The 25,173-nt window shown below is 31.5% G+C and overlaps 1 protein-coding gene across 1 annotated transcript; it reads right to left on the reverse strand.

Moving 5' to 3' along the window:
* Positions 1-7,133: 7,133 nt before the first annotated feature.
* LOC132741033 (uncharacterized) lies at positions 7,134-18,506 on the reverse strand. Its single transcript, XM_060729111.1, has 6 exons — positions 18,368-18,506; positions 14,491-14,748; positions 9,695-9,913; positions 9,128-9,427; positions 8,242-8,793; positions 7,134-7,812 (listed from the first exon to the last, which is right to left on the reverse strand). The coding sequence occupies exons 2-6, from the start codon at positions 14,741-14,743 to the stop codon at positions 7,487-7,489; spliced, it is 1,650 nt and encodes a 549-aa protein (XP_060585094.1). The 5' UTR covers positions 14,744-14,748; positions 18,368-18,506; the 3' UTR covers positions 7,134-7,486.
* Between the last annotated feature and the right edge of the window lie 6,667 nt (positions 18,507-25,173).

Genomic DNA, 25,173 nt, shown 5'->3' on the forward strand with positions numbered 1-25,173 from the left:
TATAAGCAGAGCTATATAAAAAGTCAATTTTAAATTAATTTAATTATTGTGAAACTTAACATTGGCATTATTTTCAAGACAGGGTAGTCATTAAATAGCTTAATATGATAAAATTATAGAGCAGCATTTTAGATAAGCAAACTGAATATAATGATCACATTTTTACATATTTGCCATATCATTGATTCTATGTCCTGTATTATTAAACGAATTATTAGACTTTCTTTAAGTACCTAGTTCGAAATAAAGCACAAATCTGCAAATATATATTTTATGTGTGTTGTTTGAAAGTGTACTTGCTACATACATAATTTACTTTCTAACAGTGAAATAAAATTTGTTTGAAATACTCACTTTTTATATTAAAACGATATAAAATGTTGCATACTTTAGCTTTAGTATTATTATTGTTGCTTTAGAAATCTAAAATGTTATTACTCAAAAACAATGTCCAACGTGTAAAGTAGTTTCAATTGTTAGACTTTTATATATACATATTTTGTCATTTTGAAAAAACCCCAAAAAAAAAATCATAAGAACCTCAAGGGTTAAAAACACAGTTTTCGTGTATTCTGTTATGAATTTATTATTTTATTGAAAGTATTACTTAAAGTATTACTTATTATGTGTCGCTTAATATTTGCCATAAACCCTGCTATAAATGTATAAACCAATAATGCAATAAATTTTACATAAGTGACTTTTGTTTTGTTATCAGCTTTATAAACAAAAGTCAAAATCATCTGGTACAAAAACAAATACTAGCCGAAGTTCTTATATCATGAACCGTTCAATGGAAAAGTGTTAAGTGCAGCTTAACATTGCTTCAGTTGTTCGTACATGAAAGTCGACCGTATGGTCTACAACAACAAAAAAATCAAAACATCTTGCATGGAGACCGTTTTTTCTATTTCGATAAAATTCCAATTATTGTTTTGAAATTCATATTATATCTTCTTTTTCAACAGGTTTACTCATATATAATTTTAGCAGTCTTTTTATACTACCCTGTAAAGTTAACACTGTTAATTTGTAAGTAACTTATTGCATGTGTTGCAAAACATCATGCATATAAAAAGCTTATTGTGCGAAGCAAGTCTCTTGTTGAAAGGCTCAAATATTACGTTAGCGATTATTTAAGGCAACAAGATATTAAATCTAAATGTCAGGTATTACTAATTGAATGAAGGTTTACACAAATGTTCCTAAATGAATTGGTAGATAACCATGGTGTTAACTGTGTAATGAACATTGATAGACATGACTACTGGTGTTTCGTACTTACGTATATCTGTTATTTGTATTAAATTTAAACCGGTACCCGTAATATTAATGTCATAGGCAATGTTTTAACCATACATGTCAACAGAAGCTTGAAAAGTATTGTTGAAACAAAGTAACCGTTCTCATCAAATATTTAAGGACATGCTTTGTCTACCACTTACGACTTGTGTGGTTTTGATTCTACACTTTGCAGGTAAAGAATTATTGTAAATAATCGGTAATTAGATGTTCTTTTTCATTACCATAACAATTTTTTAAGTATACAATTTAACATATTAACATAAAAACGACGTCTGCACATTAATTTATGTTATCATTTTTATATATATACAGTAAAAACCCGCTTTACGACCACCCCGTTTTCGAGACCAACCCGCTAATACGAACGATTTTTTAAAGACCCGAATTTTTTATTCTTTATTTTAATGGTCGCTAACCCCGATTTTGAGACCACCCCGTTATTCCGTAATGCGACCAGTAAATTCAGTCCCATTTCGTAAATTCTGTACATTTGGAAACCCATAAATACGACCGCGGGCACTTCCTCACCTTGATATTGACATGCGTGTATATTGCTGAAATCTTTTTGACACGTGATGTAAACAACAGTTGTCCTAGTTTTACGACATTTAACGACATCCAGTTTACGGCAGAGGTCAAGGTTACTTTGTATCAAACCCGGAAATGATCAATATTATTGTCGATAATTTCTTAATTTCACACCTTTAATGTCATAACTGGGGGATTAAAACAACAAAGTATTGAACAGAAAACTTTCAATAAGTTTTTTAGAGGTGTTGCTGCTATCATTATCTCTTTCGTTCCATAATTTTAAACAAATACGATTAGGTTTTTGAAGTTGTTATCGGAGATGAAAACTGTGAAAATAATTAAAGGTTAATTGTTCGGTGTGCTTTGTAGTAAAATGGTGATTTAATAGAGTAAGTCGTGTCATTCTTTTAACAAGAATGTAAAAATATGTTTGTGTTTAAAGACATTCATAATACATTTTGTACCTCTAAAGAAGTTTGAAAATTTTATAATGTTAAAAAGTAAAAGAAAATAAATTAAAATTAAAAAATAATAGTGTATGCTTTATATCTTCTCATTTGAAATAGGTTAGCCCAGAATTAAACATGTGTACAGTACATGGTATCCCTTAATATATTGCCTAGTTTTCTGTTTGGCCAAACTCATTAATGAGACCAACCCGCTATTAAGACCAGATTTGTAAAGTCCCTTCATTGGTCTCATTAGCGAGTTTTTACTGTAGACATTTTCTGATAAAATGTAAACTAACCTCCTTCTGCGCCTAAGATTTATTTGATATGATAATACTATCATTATAAGAAACAACACCCTTTTCCATACATTATTTATTTTCCATACATGATTTATTTTACGGCGAAATATATACTACATATTATAATATGTTGTTGTTTTTTTATTTAACTCAGGAAGGGATACTTGTTAAAGACTGCAGGTAGTTAAACGTATTTTCAAGTCATAACTGACAATTTTTCAATCAAAGTATTTGTAATAAGATATGACCAATTTATCTATTTGACCCGTAGTCCGCTGACGGCATCTAATGCTACCCATGCCGACTGGTCATGGTCACCACTGCACACTCTCCAGACAGTACATATTTTAATTTAATTTTCAAAATCTATGAAAATAATCAATGATTCCTAGTCTAATTTAGCCTGGTAAAAAATGAAAAATCAAATGATACCGATTTTGTTACATTACGGTTGAATTTCGAATATTAGAATACATACTTATATAAATGCTATCAATATACATCGTAAAAGACAAACTAGATGCAAATGGACGTCCGAAGCCTAATACACTAGGTCTTTGCCTTAAACCACTAGCCCTTCATGAATGGATGTGGTTTAGAATCCCGCTGTTACATGTGAGCAAACTATCTAACTAGCTTATGGTTTTCTTCCACTAGTAAAAAATTAAGTCTGCCATATAATCTTTGTTGTGATTGTGTGACATAAAAACAAACCAAAACAAGCAATCTTGATCAAAGTAAATTTATTGTTATTTATCTTTTATAAGTAATAAAATCAAAATAGCACATGATCTATCCATTTTGAAATAACATACACATTTCTTAAAAATCTTTGTTCTCAATTATATCGCAAAATTGGATACAACAAATTTATAACTGTTCTTTTTTGGTAAAATATGAAAGCAAAGGTCTTTAAAAAGGGCGATATTACCATTCCAATGTAACACAGGGCAACTGGAAGGGAACCCCAAAGAGCCCCAAGACTAGTTAGATATAAAAAGAACACACTGCGAAAAGTGATGATTTAACAGTTTTTGTAAAAACAAAATCAAATGTCAGGTATTTTGACAACGTTATTTATGCAATATCAAGCAATATTACTTTCGTAATATATATGTAAATGTAAAGTAAATGTTTGAATTTCATCTACATCTTAAAATTCACTGGTTTTGAAGAGTGTAAAGTAATATACTATATTTTTGCCAAAGCCTGCACATTTCAGTTGTTTTTATATTCTTATAATCATATAATGAAGTATGCCTCCAGATTCATGTTAAATGTTCATGAAATTTTGAAAATGTATTTAAAAGTAAAACAATATGGAGTGAACAAATTGTCATTTACAAATTGAAAACATTTGAAATTTGCAGTATCCAAAACGAAGTTATACATGCATAAAAGCCCCTACTGTGTTAGTCAAGCAGTAGTTTTATGATAATACATACAGTAAATGCAAAATCAGTAACAAAACGCACATAAAAAGGAAAATGTGACTTAAGTTTTCATGCTGCTTTAAAGGCACATTATGTCTCAGAAATCTCTATTCTTTATTCTTTGAAAATGTCGAACATATCATTAAAATGTTTTAATTTAGGATTTTGAGCATATTTAATGTTAAACAACTAGAGAAAGTTGCGCTGAATGTGCAGCTGTGTGTAAAATGGTAGCAAAATGTTAACAAAGTAATAATTTGACTATCATACAAAATACTCATTCACTATGATTATACCAATTGCCAACACAGCAAAATAAGTAAATAATAGTTCGTCTATATGGCAAAAATGAGTATTGTTTTGGAAGCTAAAAACAAGATACCAAATTTTTTTAGAAATGAAAATATTATCATTTGTGAGACATAATAAACCTTTAAAAGACGTTTCTATAAAAAAAAGACGCAATCTATATACATGATATACTGGGCCTTTAATATATTAGACTTTAATACCATAACCTATGTTCTCGTTTAATTGATATTCAAACTTAAAGGTGATATTATTTAACAGAAAACATAATTCAATATCACAACTTCTAACTTAATTGATCTCAGTATTTCATGCGAAAATGTTTGAGATCATAATGTTATAACAATAATGCCATTAATAATCGTATGTCTGACGACAGAGCTTTATATACAAAACGGTTTATGCAAACTCTTGTTACTTTTATAATATTTCTTTAAGTTCTTACTGATATTGGTCCTTATTAAGATTCATATTGAGATCATTCATATGAATCAAAATTTATTATTTATTATATCCATGTTATCTATTTCAGGTATACTTTTTATATAAAACAACTGCTTTTTAGCTCATTAATAACACCTCGTTGCTATGGTTAATGCTTATAGGAGATAATCACATACAAACACAAAAATATAAGACGCTCGCTCCCCCAAGCATATAAGAACACGCACACAAATACACGTTCGCCCTTGCACAAGTACAAAAAGACATGCACGCGCTCGCACACGAACATAAAGAAACTACCACACTTTTACATTTCTTTTAAATATGTATGGTTCAAAGTTCTAACATTGATCCATAATTTTAAATAAGGAACATGTTAATTAATTCTGATACGTCATATTCCACACAATCGCAAACTCTCTGATAGAAAAAAATAAGGCACAAGATAATAAAACATAAAACCATTGTGAAATAACGTATACAAGATAAAGATGTCTAGATGTTAGCTTGTTAAACAAAAGTGAGCGAATCAAATTTAGTTGTAAAATTGCTGTTATAAATAGAATATTCTGTCATAAAAGGGCTTAAAATTATTACTTTACATACTTAAAGGGGCAAATGATAACCAATTCCGCAAAATAAATCACTCATTTATCATAAATATCTAAAAGTATTATTTCTCCTTACATAACTGCAAGTAAGACATAATAGAAAATACAAACAAATAAGGTAAATGTATACCATACAGTTAAATAAATTCAAAATGTGTTTCCAAATTAAAGCAAGAGCATTCTGAATATACTATTTTATAAAACGAACATTTTAAAAATAAAATAAATTCAAATGCTCCTATTTAATTTCAATGCGTTTACATGTCAAACAATGATCCAAAAAATAAAATCTGATAACAGGTTCCTGTTGTAAAACGCTTAACAGAATGTAGAATTGTGGCAGAACAAACGAAAGAAAGATAAAGAAAATAAAAACGTTCATACGACAATCATACAATGGCAAAGTCATGGTTTATAGAGTTATATAAATTTTAATTGCATAGGTACTAAAGCATGTAAAGTTATGGCACAACTTTGAAAGTTGGAATGTATAAAAATATGGCACAACGGAACACAAAATTTAAAAACATACTGTCATGTCGGTCAGATAAAATAAGTTTTCTAAATGATATACTAACAAAAAATGCGGCAAACAAACAAACAAACATATTGCATATACAAACAAACTTATTGCGGCATTAAAATGACTGTATGCCATGTAAAATGATATCTTTTATTTATTATTATTTTCATTTTAATGGTCTAACATCTTAACAGGTTACTGCAAATTTACAGCTAAATCTTATTTCTGTTATATGTTCAGATACCATTTATAACATGACCTGATGTGTTTGAAACATTTTGGATCTATTTTGTATCATAACATGTAGCACATTCACTTTAGTGAGTAGTTTAACGCAATATTGCAGTTCAATACACAGTTTCTGTTTCGCCACTATTATGAAGACTTGTTGTCTCCCCTTAACTAATTCGACTTGCGATTAATATAATAGTAAATGGAAAGTAATCAATACAATAAACAGCTTTTTATTATATTAATGTAAAATGTAAAAATTGCTAATGACAACTATAATATTACTGTAGCCAAAACCATATTTCTCATGAATATATGATTTAAATCATTAATTACTTGCAAATATACATGAATAAAACACTTTTTTTCTAAATTTTAAGTTTCTTATACATTTCTTCTGTCTCTTTTTATTGGAAAAAAGGGAAAGGTGAATATGGTGGAGGGTCATATGATAAACCAAAGCCCTTGGTGTATCCATAACCTTGTGAAAATGCTTTTTGGTTCATTTGTATAGTATCGTGTATTTCCTGGACTTGTTCAGCGACCTTGTTGAGAAGCTGTGTATGATCTGCTGGTGGGTTGATCTCTGTTGAAATCTCTCTCTGACGTTTCGTCAATGACCCTGACCGTCGTTTTGGTGAAAGAGTTTTTTTGCCTCGATTTCGGATTAACTGTCAGTTTCTGGCTTTTGCCTCTTTGAGAACTTGAAATTTGATTTTTTGCAAGATCACCGCGTCCAATCATCCATTAAGCGTTTTGGGGAAAAATAGAAAAAATGTTTTTTTGGTGTTCTGCGGAGAGGAAAGAGAAAAGGGAAATAGTTAAATAAAGTAACATTAAACATGAACATTAAAAAGACGCAAAAGTATAGTTGTATTTTTTGTTTAATACAAGAACATAGTTCAGTAGCAAAAATAATTTAGTGGAAAATAATGTCAAAACCATTAAAAGTTATACCTATAATAGATTTGTGAAGAAAAAGTATAAAATAAAGATTTTACAAAATTTAAGCCTATTTTTTGATTGTGTTTTACATCCAACAAACACGGTAATTCATATTTTTTTACTGAAAGAAAGAGGACCTCAGATGCCCCTCCGTCACTATTTCAGGTATGAACAGGAACCTAATTAGAACCACCTATTTCCCGTATGTTACCTTGATAGCTACCTCACGTGAAATAATCCAAGGTTCCTGGCGAGATTCGAACCAACGGCGGTGAGGGGTAAGTAGTTTGAAGTCAACGACATTAATCACTCGTTCACTAACGCTTGTGTTTATCATTTAAAAGATTGTACAAATGAAAACTAATATATATTTCTATGTAGTATACAAACAGTACAAAAACCATTATACCGTTAATCTATTTAGAAAACATTCGAAGTTATTATATTGTAGAAACAGGTTAACTGAATGAGACAAACATACGTAAAAATCGCAATGATAAACAATACACTCACCAACGTCAACTAATTTCTGGGTTTTTTGAATCTCCTTTAGTAAAATACAAGCAAGAAGTGAAGTTCTGTCCGTGTCGATGGTACGTTTTAGCTCGTCATCTGAGTCCCACGTGTACTTCTTAACAAGTATTTCTCTTTCGCGGGGTCTCAGTAAATTGCTTATTTTCCTCAAAATCCGAAGAATCTCTTCGTTTACTTCTACTTGAATTGTGGAAACTTACGAAAGAAAGAAAACACAGAATATGTCATTCTCTAATGAAGGCACAATTAACAAAATATGCATTTGAACTTTTCCACTTAAAATGTTAATGATTCTAAGTGAAACTCAGTATTAAAGATATGAGATATTAGATTACAATCTTGTTAGTATTATCATATGGAAGGGAGAGTTTCGTTTTCAAACTACATAAAAAGTTTCAAATCCACGTAATTTGCTAAAAGACGGTTTAATAAAAAGTATAAATAAGATATCAGATTCATGGACGTAATTCATAACGTTAACACCCGTTTGATCACAATTATAAGTTACAATATTCGCACCGCATATATCTATATTTCGATTATCTGTATAATTTATGAAACATAATTTCTTTTAAATTATTCTTTTAAATTAGGAAATAAATGAAATGATAAAAGAGTGCATACCTTCATTTGCGATTGATTCCATCAGGTTCTTAAAACTTTCCAAAAGTATCCTGTCCATCTCATTTATATCGATTTCAGCGAAAAACCGAAGTTTTTCTAATTCAAATTTGAGTGGTAGCAATTGGGACTGTAAATCGCTAAGTGCTAATTCAAACTGGCGTTGTCGTATACTAAATCTTTCAGTGAGACGATTCGCGACAACCATAGTGTTTGTGGAAAGCAATGTATGTATATCAACTTTATCATGCTGGCTGACGGTCTTCAATGCGCTCTCAAAATCTTGCAATGCTTTCTGGCTAGATGATGCATCTTCCACTTTGTTTTCTTGCTTCTCCACGTCTGATGACTTAAGCGTCATTATAACAAGTTCGTCTTTTTTTAGTTTTTCTTCAAGTTCCGTTATTTTTGACTTGTTTTCTGAAAGTTGACCATAGAGTCGAAGACGTTCTGTTTCACTGTCCTCTAATTGTTTTGATTTTGCTTCAAGCTGTTGATATAGGTTAGCAAATTTCTTCTGTTGGTCATTTTCTGTAATCTCGGCTTCTATTTCTTCTGGAAAAAAGATTAAAGTGTGTAAGGTTTGTAAATTATATAATCAATTTTGTGAAATGAAACCCGAGTTACTTTAATGAACACAGACTTATTGTTTGTTTTCAAATAATGCAAGAATGTAAGTTCCACTGAACATGTAAGATATTTAAACGTTTGATATGACGAGATAAATTTTATGTAGATATTTGAACTCATTTAGGTTATCGATTTCTTACAAATTGATGACTTTAAATTTGAATATCATAAGATAAAATTATATTACGATAGCAGTGGCTAATTTTAAAGCTTAATGTTTCTTAATTTGGAGTATTTAACTTTGATCGATGACATTCACCTTCGACATTGTACATTTTGTCTATTTCCACATAATCTATACCGAGCTCTTTCATGTCGGAGGTGCACAAATGATCTTCAAGCAGACCTTCTAGAATAGTAACATATTTTTCAGGTATCATGAGTGTTATCAGAAGACTGGATGATGGTTCAACACCAGCGATTATCACAAATTGCGCCGGAATAAACAAGATAGCTGCAATTCGGTTGCGGACGCTTTGCACATAACGTCTTGTACAATTTCGAAAGTTGCGTCCTTCAACGTGGAATTTAACATACTTGAATCCATTTTCTGTAAGGAGTACAATTTGTTATTTAACATAAGTATACTCAAATATTTAGTAATGATAACATTTCAAACAAAGTATACAAATGAAATGCATGTGAAACGCCATATGTAAATCAATTATTATACCATATACATCTTATGTTGTCTGGCCGAATGATTAAACTTCCCATTAAAACAATTCTGGCAAAATAAATAAAATTGTTAATATAAAGACTTATAAATAGTTTTGCCGCGTTGTTTATTATGTTCGTCGTTCAGAGTTTATAAAATACAACTTGCCTGGAAGAGGGGAAGCGGGGTAGAAATGAATCACGTTCCCAACAGTTTTAGAATATTCAACACCGTCCTTGATAAGATCCAATCGACCTATTATATACAACATTGCTTGTAGATATATGAGATTTTCTCGATTCAGCAACCCTCTTGTCCTCATGATATTGAACAGATCTCGAACCGACTTCATTTCATTTAATGATTCATCACTTATCCCACCATGTCCTGAAAATATGAGATATTAATTTAAGTTAAATCAATGCACAATTTCCATTAAAGAACAAATTTGCACTACATAGATTTTTTTTACTTTGCATGGAGTCCGATTATAAATAACAAAATCCCAGCAGTGAGTTATGTCTACATGTCTGTATTATATACTACAGTTAAAAGAAGCAACACCGCGCTCAAATGGAATTAAAACAAAACACTCGATATTCACTAAAACTGCCTTAGACAAGGTTATCAGCAACAACCGTACATATCTGCAACTGTACTGTCAATTTTATTGTCCATTCAAACAATGAACGTCATTAATACATCAAAGCAAATATATACCAAAGAAAGAATTCAACAATAATGTGCTAGAATTATTTCATTTTAAACAGATAAGAACATTGACGATTATACCATTTCAATGTTAGTTTGTTCGCTGCAAGAAAATATGAACAAATTGTTGAGAACATTTTTTTTGAGTTGGGCATGTGAATTATTTAACGTATTTCTTTGTCATGTTTATATATACAAGATATTGGTAGGCTAAACGTGTTTTATCTTCTGATCTTATTCAATGTACGGAATAGTTTACAGTTGCAGCGATTCTTACATCTTAGATCTTTCACAGCGGCATCTTTCACATCCATGAAATTTCACAGCGATATCTTCTGTATTTAAAAATTATCTCAGCTGTGTCTTTGTCATCTGTAAATTTGACAATTATGTCACTAACTGCATTTTTATGATTGGAAAACACTGACCAAAATTATGTTCAGGTACAAGAAAAGTGAAGTGCAATAAAATGTCGGTCAACGATTTTTACGCTTCATAGCATATTCAGTGTGCAATCGTTCGGTTGCTTAGGCGGCTGGCCTAAACGCATCTCAAATTTGTGTCCAAGTTTACAACGGTATTTCTGTGCAACTTCAAGACACATCGTAGAAATATTAATATCATATGATATTATATCAATTAAATATATCTAACTGTCCCGGGTCTGACTAATACGCTCATCTCAATGTTGATCGTCAAGCGAGGACTTAAATTTATCATTTAGCCAAATCTGCGATATCCTGCTAATGAGCTTGATGCGTTACCATTGTGGTATTTGCCAGACATTATAAATGACGACAAACGTGGAACTCTGCAATATGGTGTATTCCCTTATAAATGATACTTAACATGTGTCGTTAACGCGTTACCATCATTATAAACCCTCACGAGGATGCCGCAATATGAACTAGATGTATGAGGGGCATATTTAAATTAGTGGCAACGGCACCGCACTTTTTATAAATACCTTTGGAAAATGATTAGTAGAGTCCTTCAAAATAATCGTTATATACCTCTACACTTTTTCCAGCCTCACAATCCATTTTTGAAGTGTTTCCTTTGGTATAGAGAGCTTTCGATGGCATTACGGGTTTCGAACCAGCGACCGCAAAGGCAAGATTTGATGTATGACTTGAACCAAAGGTCACATAGAGTTCTGAAATATAAGCACCTCAACTCTCTGCATACCCCAAGACTGATCGACGAGCATGTGCATTATCATAGAGTTATTTGGTCCTATGTACCCCGAACCTTGGGTTATTTTTAATGTAGTGATTAACTACAGCAGAAAGAACATGGTTACGGTAAAATGATCGAGTGACACTAGTCCTCTCAGGATCAGAAACACAGGCCACTATTCCATCACTATCAAAAAATAGACTGTACATAACTCTTTTAACACCCCTGCTTCGTCGAGCAACAACTGTGTGATCGCTGTTTTCACTTACCCACACTTTGTTACTAAGTTTATTGTCGGGCTCAAAAATAAAAATGCACGTTTCATCTGCTGTGACAATTTCTTTCAGATGTCCAGGGTCTAGGATCTCAATTTTTGAACCTAGTCAATAAGACCGAGGCTTTTTCTACCCCCTCTCTCTCTTTTTTTTTTTTTTTTTTTTGGCTTTGGCAGTGCTGTCTTTTTCAGAGGTAGCGGAAAATGGCCGCCCAAGGGGGAGATCATCCTTAACATTAGCTCTACCTTTCTTAAACATTGACGCCCACCTGACAAGTGTACGATATGGAAATACATTTTCTCCGTACACTTAATCTATATTCGTTTTTTTATTTCTGATGCACATTTACCCAAATAGCTAACGAATTTTGCAAAAAGCTAGTTTCTACTCTCTCAAATCACAATGCAACTCAGCCTTGTTTACGACGAGTAAACAAAACCAAATGTATTTAAATTACCTGCTAAAATTTGATTGCACGTAAATAGACTGTTGGTTAAATATATCAATAATCTTTCTTTCCAACGGTATATTATACATGTACTTTCATGTGCAAGTCACGGATTGATTGCGTTGTTGCCATGATCTGACAAAAGTTCAGATCTACTTATTTCTTCCATGTAGAGGTTCTGATGACGGTCTTCTTTAAAATTCAGATTTCCCGAGAAAGCTATTTTTAGCCATGAAATCAAACCGGTTTTTACAGATATGCATTAGAAGGAGAATTATCAGTGGAAGTTGAATAATGTTTCAACTAATTTTTAACAAATTTTCTTAATTCAATAAAGTCAATTTTAATGGGCAAGTTTACCGTTTAGCGATATGGACAATGTCATGTTTGTTCTAATTCCCTACTCAGTATTGGTTTTTCAATGGTTAAAATTAGAAATAGCATCGCTTTCAAAATAATAAAAGCTTGCCTATGATTGGTTGTTTGAAAGACCACGAAAAAGTGACTGCCTATTGGTGAATGTTAGATTCTAATGCGTAGCGTAATTTAAGAGCTGATTTTAATTAGATTGATTGTTGCCACTAATTAAGATATGCCCCTCGTATTATTTTTCAAACTTATTGATAAACAACATGTTCCGATTAATATCACTTAATGACATTAATCAATTTGTTCAAGCCATCTGTGCCCAAGCAACATCAAAAGTCTCAATATTTTGGATCATCCCTCCTATATCAACATCAGCATGTCAACTACCGGTCGAGGCGGTGTTTTCGAATGATATAACAATGTACATATACTGCATGTTCATTATTGGACACAATCTATAATGGTCGGGTGAAGAGCTTGTAGTTACCTAATCTGTACCATGTTGCAGGTTAAAAGAATTGCACTTCCATATATCCACTCCTAATCAACACTCTGTAACAAACATATGTCCAGAGCTCCGAACTGTTTCCTTTTTCATCTTTTGTCATCTGGTACATTTATAGTACTACTTTTATTATCATTAATCAACATCACAACTATTTGGGTCTAAAGCTTTTGGTTTTGTTCAAAATAATAATTTTCAAGATTTACACATACTTGAGTGATATATAATATACTATGAGCTATTTTCATTAGAAAGAAAAATTTTCAAAACAGCTATGATGAAAATAATGTAGTACATTGTAGACATTTCTGTTGTTGTTTCCTGCAATTTCAAAACACATAATAAGGTAATTATAGCTATATCCTACATATTCAAGAGATCGGTATTGTTTTGTTTGTTTCATTTTACGCCTTTTCCCAACAGAATTTCAGTCATATAGGCGGGTAGTTTCCTAACCATCGTTCCTGGAGAGTTTCACAAGTACTAGACTACCTTCCTCCGTGCTAAACTACCAAAGCATCTCCCGGGGATCATACCACACCAGAGAGGTAAATGGATTAGAAGTCATCGACTCTAACCCCTCGACCAGGACATCGGTAATATACCTTATATATTTCTAAACTTACTATGATAGATAATAATAGAATAACAAATTAAATAAAAAAAGACAGAATGTAGAACAGTTGATATATTGACAATTTCAGTCTCGATGGCATTATCTTGCAGAAAGTAATTTGCTGAACTTAAAAGTAAGTTATGTTAGTTATGTTCTTCTTTCAATGTGTAATAAGTTTTCTTTGCTTTATAATGTTATAAGCATTCGTGTTATTTGGTACATCTGTTAATCTACGAGACTCTATACATAACAACGTTGTAATTTATTGTAGAGCATCAACATGTCAATGTGGCAAAGAATATCTTCTATATTGATATACTAGTATTCAAAACGTGGATTTATTGAACTCCTTTATCACAAATTGTTGAACACGCTTAATGATATCAATCACAATTTAAAATAAAAATTGAAATGCTTAGATTAAAACGCCAAAAAGCATTAATAATTTTAAACATATAAAAAGAATGGAAAAAATAGGTGTACAAATGTGGGTGTTAAAAACAGGAGAAAACAAAATTCATGTAATAATGCAATGAGCTGAACACAAAATATAAATTGGCATAACCAAAATGCCAAGTATATTAACTTTTATGGATTAAGTTGAGAGGGGATATGTAAAATTCCAGAAAAATCAGGAGTTTATATCAAATTTTAATCTTATTTAATTTCTTATGTTTTTCATTATTATTATTACTATTATTATTATTATTATTATTATTATTATTATTATTATTATTATTATTATTATTATTATTATTATTATAATTATTATTATTTGAGTTTTGGATTGTTTGAGTGGGTTTTTTTAAAAACGTAGTTTTTGTTATAAATAGAAAAAGATCAAAGATTCTGGTATGATACCTCGATGAAGGTGTTTCAATTTATCAAACTCCTCCGTTGTTATACCATCTGCTACTTGATCAAGGAATATATTAAACTGCCAGTCAGGATGTGGTTCGGGAATTTCCACAAAATCTTCGGTTGTGTCAGACTGGGGTGCCTGATCATCATCATTTGCTTGAGGTAATTGTTCTGTTGATATGTTTTCAGTTTCTGAATGTTGTCTTGGTGCCATTGGTAAAGCATCAGTTGAAATTGAATTGTCCTGTTCCATGTCTCCTACGGTTCGAAACAAAAAATATACATCTGTACATTTAAGCCAAAATATGTGATTTTGAGATATTTACTTGTAATATGAAAGTTTATAACACAAAAACATACCAATCCTTAAATAAACTTTAATTAATAGTTTAATATTAAACGCCCTTACACCCTTAAATAGGGCGATCATTTAAACTACTCAAACCCGCCAAATTATGCTTAAAGCATATCAATGTCTCAAAGGTTATGACTGTTTATCCATTTTTAACATCATCATTGGTTTCCTTACTTTGATTTAATTATACTCTCGTCTGAAATATATGTATAACGCCGTAAATGTCAAATAGCAGGAGTCACAAATTAAAAATACGGTTTTTTGCGTATAAAACAAAGTCCAAACATCATGAATTTGAAAATTATAGTCTGTTGAAATGTTCATGTGTAAAATACAAATGACCGTATGCTTAAATAGTAATAGTAAAAAATTAAAAAACAGAAATCCAATGCCTCAATTTTGTTTAGAATAAAAAAATAAAAGGAAAAAAAGGTTTATAATTTGCTTCTATACACAATGTCTAATTTCAAATAGAACACAAGGAAAATATTTAAGCATGTGAAACAAAACACTGTTACAATGCATCACGTTTCTAATGTTTAAACATACATGTCATTACAAATAATCCTCGGCCTTATGGCTATTGATTACAATGTATATTATTTCGGGAATTGCTCCGTTTAATAAAGCCAAAGCATGCGTGTCATTGCAGGTATAAAACAGACACAATGTGTTGTAGTTTCTTTTCCGTAGTGTACACAAGCCGATAAATAAATATGGGTCAGGCTCATATGAAGCATGTCGAATAAGTAACGAGTGTTTATACATATATCATTAACAAATATGAAAGCAATAATGAAGTTATAAAGTTATAATATAAATATATTTTAACTTAAAAGGTCATGGTCACGGTCATAATGGCTTCTAGGTTCAAGGCATGCCTTTGCACAGTAAAACAACAAATATCACAGTACTATGTCATTTTGGTTTTGAAAACAAATTATTTAGGGTTTTACTAGTTTACCTTTATTTAAATTGTTCCCCTTTGGCGGGGCAAAATTGACCTCAGGGTTATTAATTAAATGTAACTAGATACAGATTCACGTGAACAATATGAAAGGCTCTGAAGAAGAAAATCTTCTAAGTTTCCCAATTAGAATATATACGTATATCACTATTTAAGAATTTGCGTCCAACGGTAAGGGCCATTTTAATCGCTATGGCTATGAATGTAACAAAAATGGAAGAGGTGAACAAGGTTCGAAATATCAAAGTTTCAGACCTTGCAGTTCTGAAGACTTTTGCAATATATTAAAGCTTTTTGCCTGTTGGTTTTGGTGAAGTAATATTTTTTCTATAATTGTCCTAAAAGGCATTTTATAATTTTGAGATTAACAATAGAATAATTATAGTTATGATCTATATAACGCACAAACACGCGCGACAAAAATATGTACGCACCCACGAACGCATAAACGTCAATTGCTATATTGCATTTCATTAAAAGACAGACGGTGACATCGTGTATATCCAGTAACGCAGGAATGTGCAAATAACGCAGGAATTGTGCAAAAGTAACGCAGAATTATGCAATTTAGTGGCTTAAACGAGCCCCGCGAAAAGTAAATGGACCAAAATATTTTATTGTACACCAAATTAGAAGAAATGAATTAGCGAATACGGTTGCTGAGACATTATACTTTAAACCTCATTAAAATATTTCCATGAAAATGTTTAATTTTCAAGATCATTCGTGAAAATGGAAGACCTGACAAGCGAATTGATGGCGATTTTTCGTTCCATTGATATTTTTAAATACAATAACATACATATTACTTTCTGATTTTTTATATTCGGTGTACCTGAGACATTCTCCAATCTACTCGTGTCATATTACGCTCAATTTAGCAGAATGATAAAAGGTAATTGAGACCATTTTTACGAGGTAACACCGAATTCGTGAATGAAGCACTGAAGCAACTGCGGTAATCTTATTAAAAGTAGCTAAATCTTATTTAACCAGCTTTCTTCTATTGTTATACTTTAAGACTGAAAAATGTCTTAGGTATATAGAATATAAAAAATAATGTTTTAAATGATTGTGGTAAATGAACATATTTATTTGACGAAATACAGTCACTTTCAAAACGTTTATCGGGTTGTCTTTTTCACGATTGATCTAAAGAAGTAAACATATTCCTGAAAAAAATGTAATGCTGGTTAAAGTATAATGCCGTAGCAGCCACATGCGCTAATTCATTTCTTTAATTTTGATTTAGAATAACATATTTTGGGTGCGTTTACTTACTGTGTTATTCGTTTTGGCAATAGCCTAGCACAGATTCGGCATTACTTTTATGTTGCTTGCACATCCCTGCGTTACTGGATATGCACAGTGGCTTTTGTCGTTATCAGAAATAAAGCCAAAATGTAATAAAAAGTAGTGACATTTCTACAGTTCGAAAGTAGTACAGACTTGATAAGATTTTTTTTTCAAAAATTTATTTATCCTAATTCAACTATATAATAATGTTCTTTTTCGTTAAAGTGTTATACTAATAGTTTTTATTACGCAAATGCAAATGGGATTGCCGCGCAATAGCTAACGACAATATCTTTTAATCTTTATAATGCAATGTATCATATTACAAAACTGAGGTCGATATAACATTAACAGTAAAGGCAAGCACAGCATGATTGACTGCACAATGCACAAATGGCGCGATTCAAGTAGAATATTCAAGTAGTCAACGAAAACTGATATCAGCTTACAAAAAAAAATCTAACATTATGCACATTTAATCATGTCCTTTTGGCAGTGATCCAAATATCAATTTTTTGCATTACTTCATTATCAACGGGATAAAGAAGGAAAGCAGTGAATTTTAACGCGCCACGTTTATCATGATTTTTTTATCATCATGATACACAAAGCTATTTTCAATTAAATCCTTAAATTCTACGGTTAAGTTACTAACCAAAAAAGACGTCCTGTCAAAAGGTTAAATGGCCAATTTTTTAAAGCTGTTTTTCTCAATTTGAAGTTATCCTTTGCCCCTCTAATCAAAACAACATATTCTATATAACTTTTACGAGTTGTTTTATTAGAATTCTTTTTTATTTAAACACACATTATCACAATAGTTCATTATATATCATTTTAAGCTTTAATTATGTTAAAGACAATCGAATTTCGTCCAATGTTCAATTTCCGAAAATGGTAACCTTAATCCTGAATTCATTTCTTCAGTTTAAAAGAGGATTTCAGAAGGTTAAAATCTGACATCATATCACACAATAGGACTAATCACACAAACTCGTATCCATATGATTTTTTTAATTAAACGAATGTTATATCAAACAGTCCTCAGATTTAAAAGAAAATAATAACCAAAACAATAACAAAATATATAAGCTACTTGAGCTTAATATATTTAACAAGACATTTAAGTACTTGAAAATCAATATATATCCGCCATGTTTGACAACCTCCATATTGAAATGAATTTCCCTTTGAATTATTTGTTATATAATCAAGTCTACCAAAGATAACTGTTCAACAAAAAATATGATAAAACTTACTTTTTGTATACTTTTGATGAACAAAGTTGTATTTATATCCAAATAGATAAAGAATTAAAGAAATAATTATGAAAGAAAGTCAAATGAATGTCACGTCCTATAAGTCCATTTAAGCGCGTCGTTATGTGTTATTTTTAGATTTTCCGAAAACGAGACTTTCCTATCTTAGTTGTACAATCTATTTTAAACGAGGCAGATTGTAATACAATTATTGTGAAATTTGCAATAAAAAAAAAATATTCCTGTCTGAGTCAGTTGATATGGCAAATCTGTCATTGACAAGATCATTGAAGTCAATACACTTAAACATATCATGCTAGATTTCGAAGGATTGTTATGGAGCGTCAAGTAAGTAGTCAAGTAAGTAACATTAGTAAGTAAGTAAGTAAGTAAGTAAATTGTTTATTATAGTGACATTGTGCATATATCAATTTCACATACATAATAAGAATACATACAAAGACACCAGGCCCATTGGACTAATAAGTCACCTTATATATATGCAAATATACAAAAAGTGAACAATACTTGGCTTTTCAAATGGAACATTTAAATGAGATCAAAGTTCCTGCTCGAGCTGTAAATTACATTATCACAGAACCATTGTTTTTGTCCTGATCATTTAGCATTCATTAAACGAAAACTGTCTGTCAAAGCAGATCTGTATTCTTCATTTAACCGATCAGTTTTATCATCATCATCTAGCTTAGCCTGTTTTGATGTGATTTGTTTCTGCACAGGTTCCTGGGACTTAGTTTGTTTTTCTGCATTTACCTGGGTAGAAGGTTGATTAGGGTAAAGAATGCACCTATCATTGTGTAGTGGATTTCTTATCTGATCACTTGGAGTATCCTCTGGACCCCGATCATGATAAATTTCTAATTTGCAAGCATTTTTCAATGATTGCACTATCTTATCATTTTGTAAGTTCTCAAGTTTGTATGTGAATTGGGACCTAACTCGATAATTTCATATGGTTCTACCCATTTTTCAGTTAATTTAGGTGATAAGCCTTTTTGTACCTTTTCCTGCTTTAGCAAGACTTGGTTGCCTACCCTAAATGTAGGAGTTTTTGTGTTAACATCGCAACGAGTTTTAGACTTGACATTTTGATCATTCATATAAGTTTTTGCAATTTCATGAGATATTTTTAGTTTTTCTATCAATTGTTCGAAATGCTGTCTTACATCTAGCCCTAAGGCTGGTTTTGGAATAAGTAGTGTCTATTGGTAATCTCATAGTCCTACCAAACATAAGCTCATGTGGACTGTACCCAGTGCTTTCGCATGGCACAGCCCGAAAGGCCATCATGATACTAGGCAACATTGAGTACCAGTTTGTTTGGTCTTTGTTAATGTTCGATCTCATAGTTTGAACTATTGTACTATTTCTGCGCTCACATGTTGAGTTTGTCTGGGGGTGATAACTGCTTGTGTGCAGTCGAATTACTTCAAACTCACACAATGCTTTGACCAACTTAGACATGAAGTTTTGACCTCTGTCTGAGAACAGTGTGTGAGGAGCACCATATCTAGTAAATATTTCATTCTAAAGGATATTTGCAACGTCTTAAGCTTCGGTTTTAACGAAAGGAATCTACAACGAATATACATACTGGTTGTCTTCTTTTGTTTTAGGAAGGGGGCCAAGTATATCTATATGTACCCTAGAGAATGGCTCACCAATTGGCAAAGGCCTTAAAGGAGGAGGTGGTTTATTACGTGCAACTTTTACTCGTTGACAAACATCACAAGTTTTGGTATTCTCTTCAATTTCTTTGAACATTTTTGGCCAAAAATTTTTGTCGCATATAGCATGATGTGTTTTCTTTAGTCCAAAATGGCCACCTCCTGCCAAACAGTCATGGAATGCATGAAGTGATGCTTTTCTTTTTGTTCTGGGGACAGGTAACTGAATATGGAGTTTATTGAAATCAATTTTCTGATCTTTTTGATTTTTTGATCTTGTAGTATATAAATGATATAAAACTCCATTACTCATTACATATTGGTTGTTTGCCTCAGCTGAAATTGTATTTGCTCTATCACTATAATTATGCAAAATTCCATTCTCAATGTAATTTATAATGTCTTTAAAATCTGAGCATTCTCTTTGTTCTTTTGCTATGTCATTCAAGTCTAGTTCAGTGTCAGTGACATTAATATATTGAACATCTTCATATTCAAACCTAGCTTCAAAACGTATCTGTGTTGTAGATGTAGAGCTACATTTACCTTGGATATTGTCAGTATTAATTGTAACATTATCATCTGGTTTAGTAGTCACATCACAATCACTCTTACTGTTTACAGTATTTACATGTTCAAACTGGAATGTTTTTGTATATATGGTGTTGCTATTATTCTCATCAGATTCATTTAGAAGGTTCTTACAAGAACTAATATCCCGAATTTGAATATTTTGAGTTTCATTTGATTCTTTTGTTTAATTTAATTGACCATAATCAATTTGTGATATTGCATCGGCATTGGCATTTTTAATACCTGGTTTATGTATTATCTCAAAGTCATAACTTTGTTAGAAAATGCTCCATCTACCAAATTTACCACTAGGTTCATTTTTGTTTGCAAGCCATTTTAATGCATAGTTATCGGTATAAATGGTGAAATGTTTAGTTGAAAGATAATGTTTATGTGCATTTATCCCACAGACTATAGCAAGACACTCTTTTGAATAGACATCCCATTTTATCTCATTAGAATTTAATGCACGACCCCCATAGCAAATTACATATTCTTTATTTCCTTCATCCTTTTGTCCTAATATATATGAAATTGCAGAACCACTAGCATCGGTGGACAAAATGAATTCTTTATTCATGTCTGGAAATCTTATAATTGGGGGTGAAAGAAGTGCACTTTTCAAAATTTCAAATGACTTTTGACAGTTTTCAGACCAGTCAGTTGGTGAGAATTTTTCAACAACTTCCTTTTTTAATAAGGCATTTAATGGAACACAAATTTTTCCAAAATCTTTTACAAATCTGCGGTAATAATTGCACAGTCCAAGAAATCCCCTTAAAGACTTTTTGGTCCTAGGAACAGGAAATTCTTTGATTTTTTCAGTATTAGAAGGATCTACTTGAACTCCTTTGGCAGACAAAATGTGACCTAAAAACATTACTTGGTCTACTCCAAATTTACATTTTGAAGGTTTCAAAGTGAGGTTGGCATCTCTTAATCTCTGAAAAACCTCATTTAAATGATGTAAATGAGTATCAAAGTCCTTTGAAAACACCAAAATGTCATCAATATATACAAGTACATATTTCCAATTTTGACCCTTTAAGACATGCGATATAAGTAATTGAAAACTCATTGGCGCGTTACGAAGTCCGAACGGCATTCGAAGAAATTCAAAAACACCTTCGTGTGTAACAAATGCAGATTTTTCACGCGTTTCTGGGTCAAGTTCCATTTGGAAATATGCTGAGTTTAAATCTAATGTAGAAAATATTGTAGCTTTACTTTCACCAAGAGAGTCAAAAACATCTTCTAGTCTTGGAAGTGGCTGAGAAATGGGCTTAGTTATAAAATTAAGTTTGCGGTAATCAACGGCAAACCTCCAACTATTATCTTTTTTCTTGACCAAGACTACGGGTGAATTCCAAACACTAGTAGACCTTTGAGCTATGTTATCTTTTAAAAATTGATTGGTTTGTTTTTCGATTTCAGCTCTTTTTTCTGGGTTTTGACGATAAGGCGCTGACCTTACAGGTACAGCATCAGGGAATGTTTCAATTTTATGTTTACATAAGCCAGTTTTGCCAATATTTTCTAATGAAGTTGAGAAAACATCTTTGTTTCTCATTAAAAGATTTTGTAATTTCATGTTTTGTTCCACTGTAAGGTTTTTATGACTAACTTCAAATTCAATTTCATCAATAAAATCAGGCACATAGTCATCAGTTTTTGAATCAATATCTATATTTGAAACATTGCTGGTGCTAGTGTCAAAGGATTTGTCATCATCAAAACAAAATACATCATTTTCAACAACAGCATGAACATTAGCCAGTATGCCAGATTTTGACAAGTGTATGTCTTCATTAGTTGGGTTTGCCAATTTCATAACAGTCTTACTATTTTTGGTAGTAACTAAACACCTAGCACCAACAATATTTGTTCCTTGGAGATTCTCAGAGGGTTCAAGTAGCAATGTTTCATTTTTGTGATTCTTACAAATACGGACATCTATGATTGATTCTGAATTAGCTTTTAAGACTTGAGGTTTAATACACCTAGCATAGCCTAGTTTACTACTTTGTATCATGGCAACCGAAATATCAGTTGTTGTGAATCTTACATAATTGTGCTGAAAATCTGCAACACATTTGTAATATGTCTAGTCCTATGATTATAGGATGATGAAGTTCTTTTAGAATGATGAATTTTTGTTCAAACACCAAGCTTGAAATTTGTATAGGTACAGTAAACTTCACTTATAGCGAACACGGTTATAGCGAACTTCCGGTTATACGGAACAATTTATTTTGGCCCGAATTTTGCCCTTCTTTATTTAAAATAAAAATATACGGTTAAAGCGAACACGGTTATAAGGAATTATAATTATTATAAGGAACTCATTTCTTAGTTAAAAGTACAGAAAATTAAACTTTTATAACGAACTCCAAAATATCCGCTATCCCTAAATAGATCCCGCATTTTCAACTTTCGTTTTCATTTGCGGCCAAATGTACCGTTTATTGTTGAGTGTACTTCCGTACATCTATGGAAATGAATTTGTATAGCAGTACGTAATAGTTTTCTATTAAGGATATTTTAGCATGGGTTCTTGTCACCAAGATAAAACGGTTATTCTTAAAAGTTTTATTCTTTTATTTCTTTTCTTAAATAGTTTTGCTCGAGTAAAATAATTATGATCATTAATAATCGGTTTTCAACATAATCAATCATTGAAAACTACAAAGTACGCTTGATTGAAATGGAAAGAAATCTATATCTTTCATTAGTAAAAGTCACTCTTAAAATATAATACAATTAATACATAAAAGGAAGAAAATATCGAAAATTTTGTTTATCCCTACTCATCGAAGCACTGAGTTTAGAAACTAAATATGATATTTTATGAGAAATTGAGAAAGGGAATAAAACTAAACTAAAATTGAAAAGGATTTCAAATTCCAAAAAGTACGCGCTCGGGTATTGTGTCTCAAAAAGAAATGTAATAAATGACTATTATTTCTTAATTAAATGCTCTTCAAAATGACAGACGATGGTAAACAATCAGTTCGTTATATGTTAATCTGTTCGCTATAAAAACTCCTGATACAAGGAACTAGTTCGCTATATGCTTATAAGGAACTCCGGATATAAGGAACATATTTTGAATGTCCCAATGAGTTCGTTATAAGCGGAATTTACTGTAATACTATTGCACCATCTACTCTATGAAACTCACCACCTACACCTCTAACAGGTTGTATTTTTGAAGGGATGATTTGATCATTAAAATTTGGTATTAATTTGAAATGCATCGTATCATCTGTTTAACAAAATTACCTATTACAACGGAATTTTAGAGATCCATTTTGAATTGAATCATAAGTGAAGACAAAAAAGAAAATGAAAGTGTCCGTATAAATGCCGATGATAAAATTTTCTGTCATTTGCCATCACCGCTGTGGGTTTGAATCCGGAAAGGGACTTTGGAGTCTCTCATGTGGTTAAACCATCCAGCTAGCTTATGGAACATCGGTGGCTCTTCTCAACGTCGCCATATGACCTATTCTGTGTCGGTGTGACGTAAAAATGAACAAAATAATATTGTCAAATTAAATTTGATCATTGTGAGTTTATTTTATTATTATTATCTATTTATTTTGTTTAAAATAACTATTTGGTTTTCCTGACGAAATATTTTATTAACTATAAAAACGGATACAATTATTCATAGTTCAGTATGATAGTTTATTTTTAATGTTAGTATTATGGTTTTCAAAGATTAACACATTTATTTGATGCTTAGTTTAAACATATTTATTCCCGATAGCATTCATAGTTATTTATTTACATACAACAAGCCTTCAACAAACAAACTTTTTATTTGAGATAGAAATCTTGTCCTTTGGCGGACTATATAGTCAACTTGAAATTGGTTCAAGCTTAATATACTCTTGGCGATCGAAGACGTATTTCATGATTAAAATGATAAAGTGCAAAAAAGTTTTGTACAGTAAATCTCAAAGTGCAAAAATATAACCAATATAATAAGATGAAAGACCGGGAGCAGTATATAGAGATGATGTTATGACATGTTATGAATACAATGTACGTTAAAGAATTATCATTATTTTTAATGTATATTATTTTGTACATGGGTATATATACTAGCATTACCAGATTTGAAAGCGCCAGGATCACTGTAAAGGAGCATATGTAGGCTAAGGTTGTTGTTTTGCATGTTTCATGGTATGACCTGTGTGGACGGCATCGTATGCACAACAGTCAAAGAAGAATTGATGGGTAGTTTCAATATCACCACTATTAAAACTGCAGTTGGTACCAAGACGTGTATGAACAATTGGTAGTTTATACCTTTCTACATAAAAGTATTTAGGCGCCGGAGTTTTGCCCTTATTCGAAAATGTGCTTAAAAAGAAGACATCATAGGGCTGTTCCGTATATAAACTGGTTAGTGGTTCCAAGTTGGGTTTGGGTTTAATGATACCATGCTAACGATATACTTGTAGTTATCATATACAGTTTTTATGAATGCACCATACGTAACACTACTATAACAGTCTTAGCTGTTAATTTGCTGGT

The sequence above is a fragment of the Ruditapes philippinarum genome, unplaced genomic scaffold (assembly GCF_026571515.1).
Source record: "Ruditapes philippinarum isolate M1 unplaced genomic scaffold, ASM2657151v2 ctg8435_1_1_1_1, whole genome shotgun sequence".
Classification (NCBI taxonomy): domain Eukaryota; kingdom Metazoa; phylum Mollusca; class Bivalvia; order Venerida; family Veneridae; genus Ruditapes; species Ruditapes philippinarum.

Bases quoted from the DNA above. Each gene is read 5' to 3' on its own strand.
- LOC132741033 (XM_060729111.1), bottom strand. From the start codon at position 14,743: ATGGAACAGGACAATTCAATTTCAACTGATGCTTTACCAATGGCACCA. The intron at 9,914-14,490 runs GTATCATACCAG...TCATATTTTCAG, and splicing joins ATTGAAACACCTTCATCGAG to GACATGGTGGGATAAGTGAT. The intron at 9,428-9,694 runs GCAAGTTGTATT...AACAAATTGTAC, and splicing joins CCCCGCTTCCCCTCTTCCAG to TCCTTACAGAAAATGGATTC.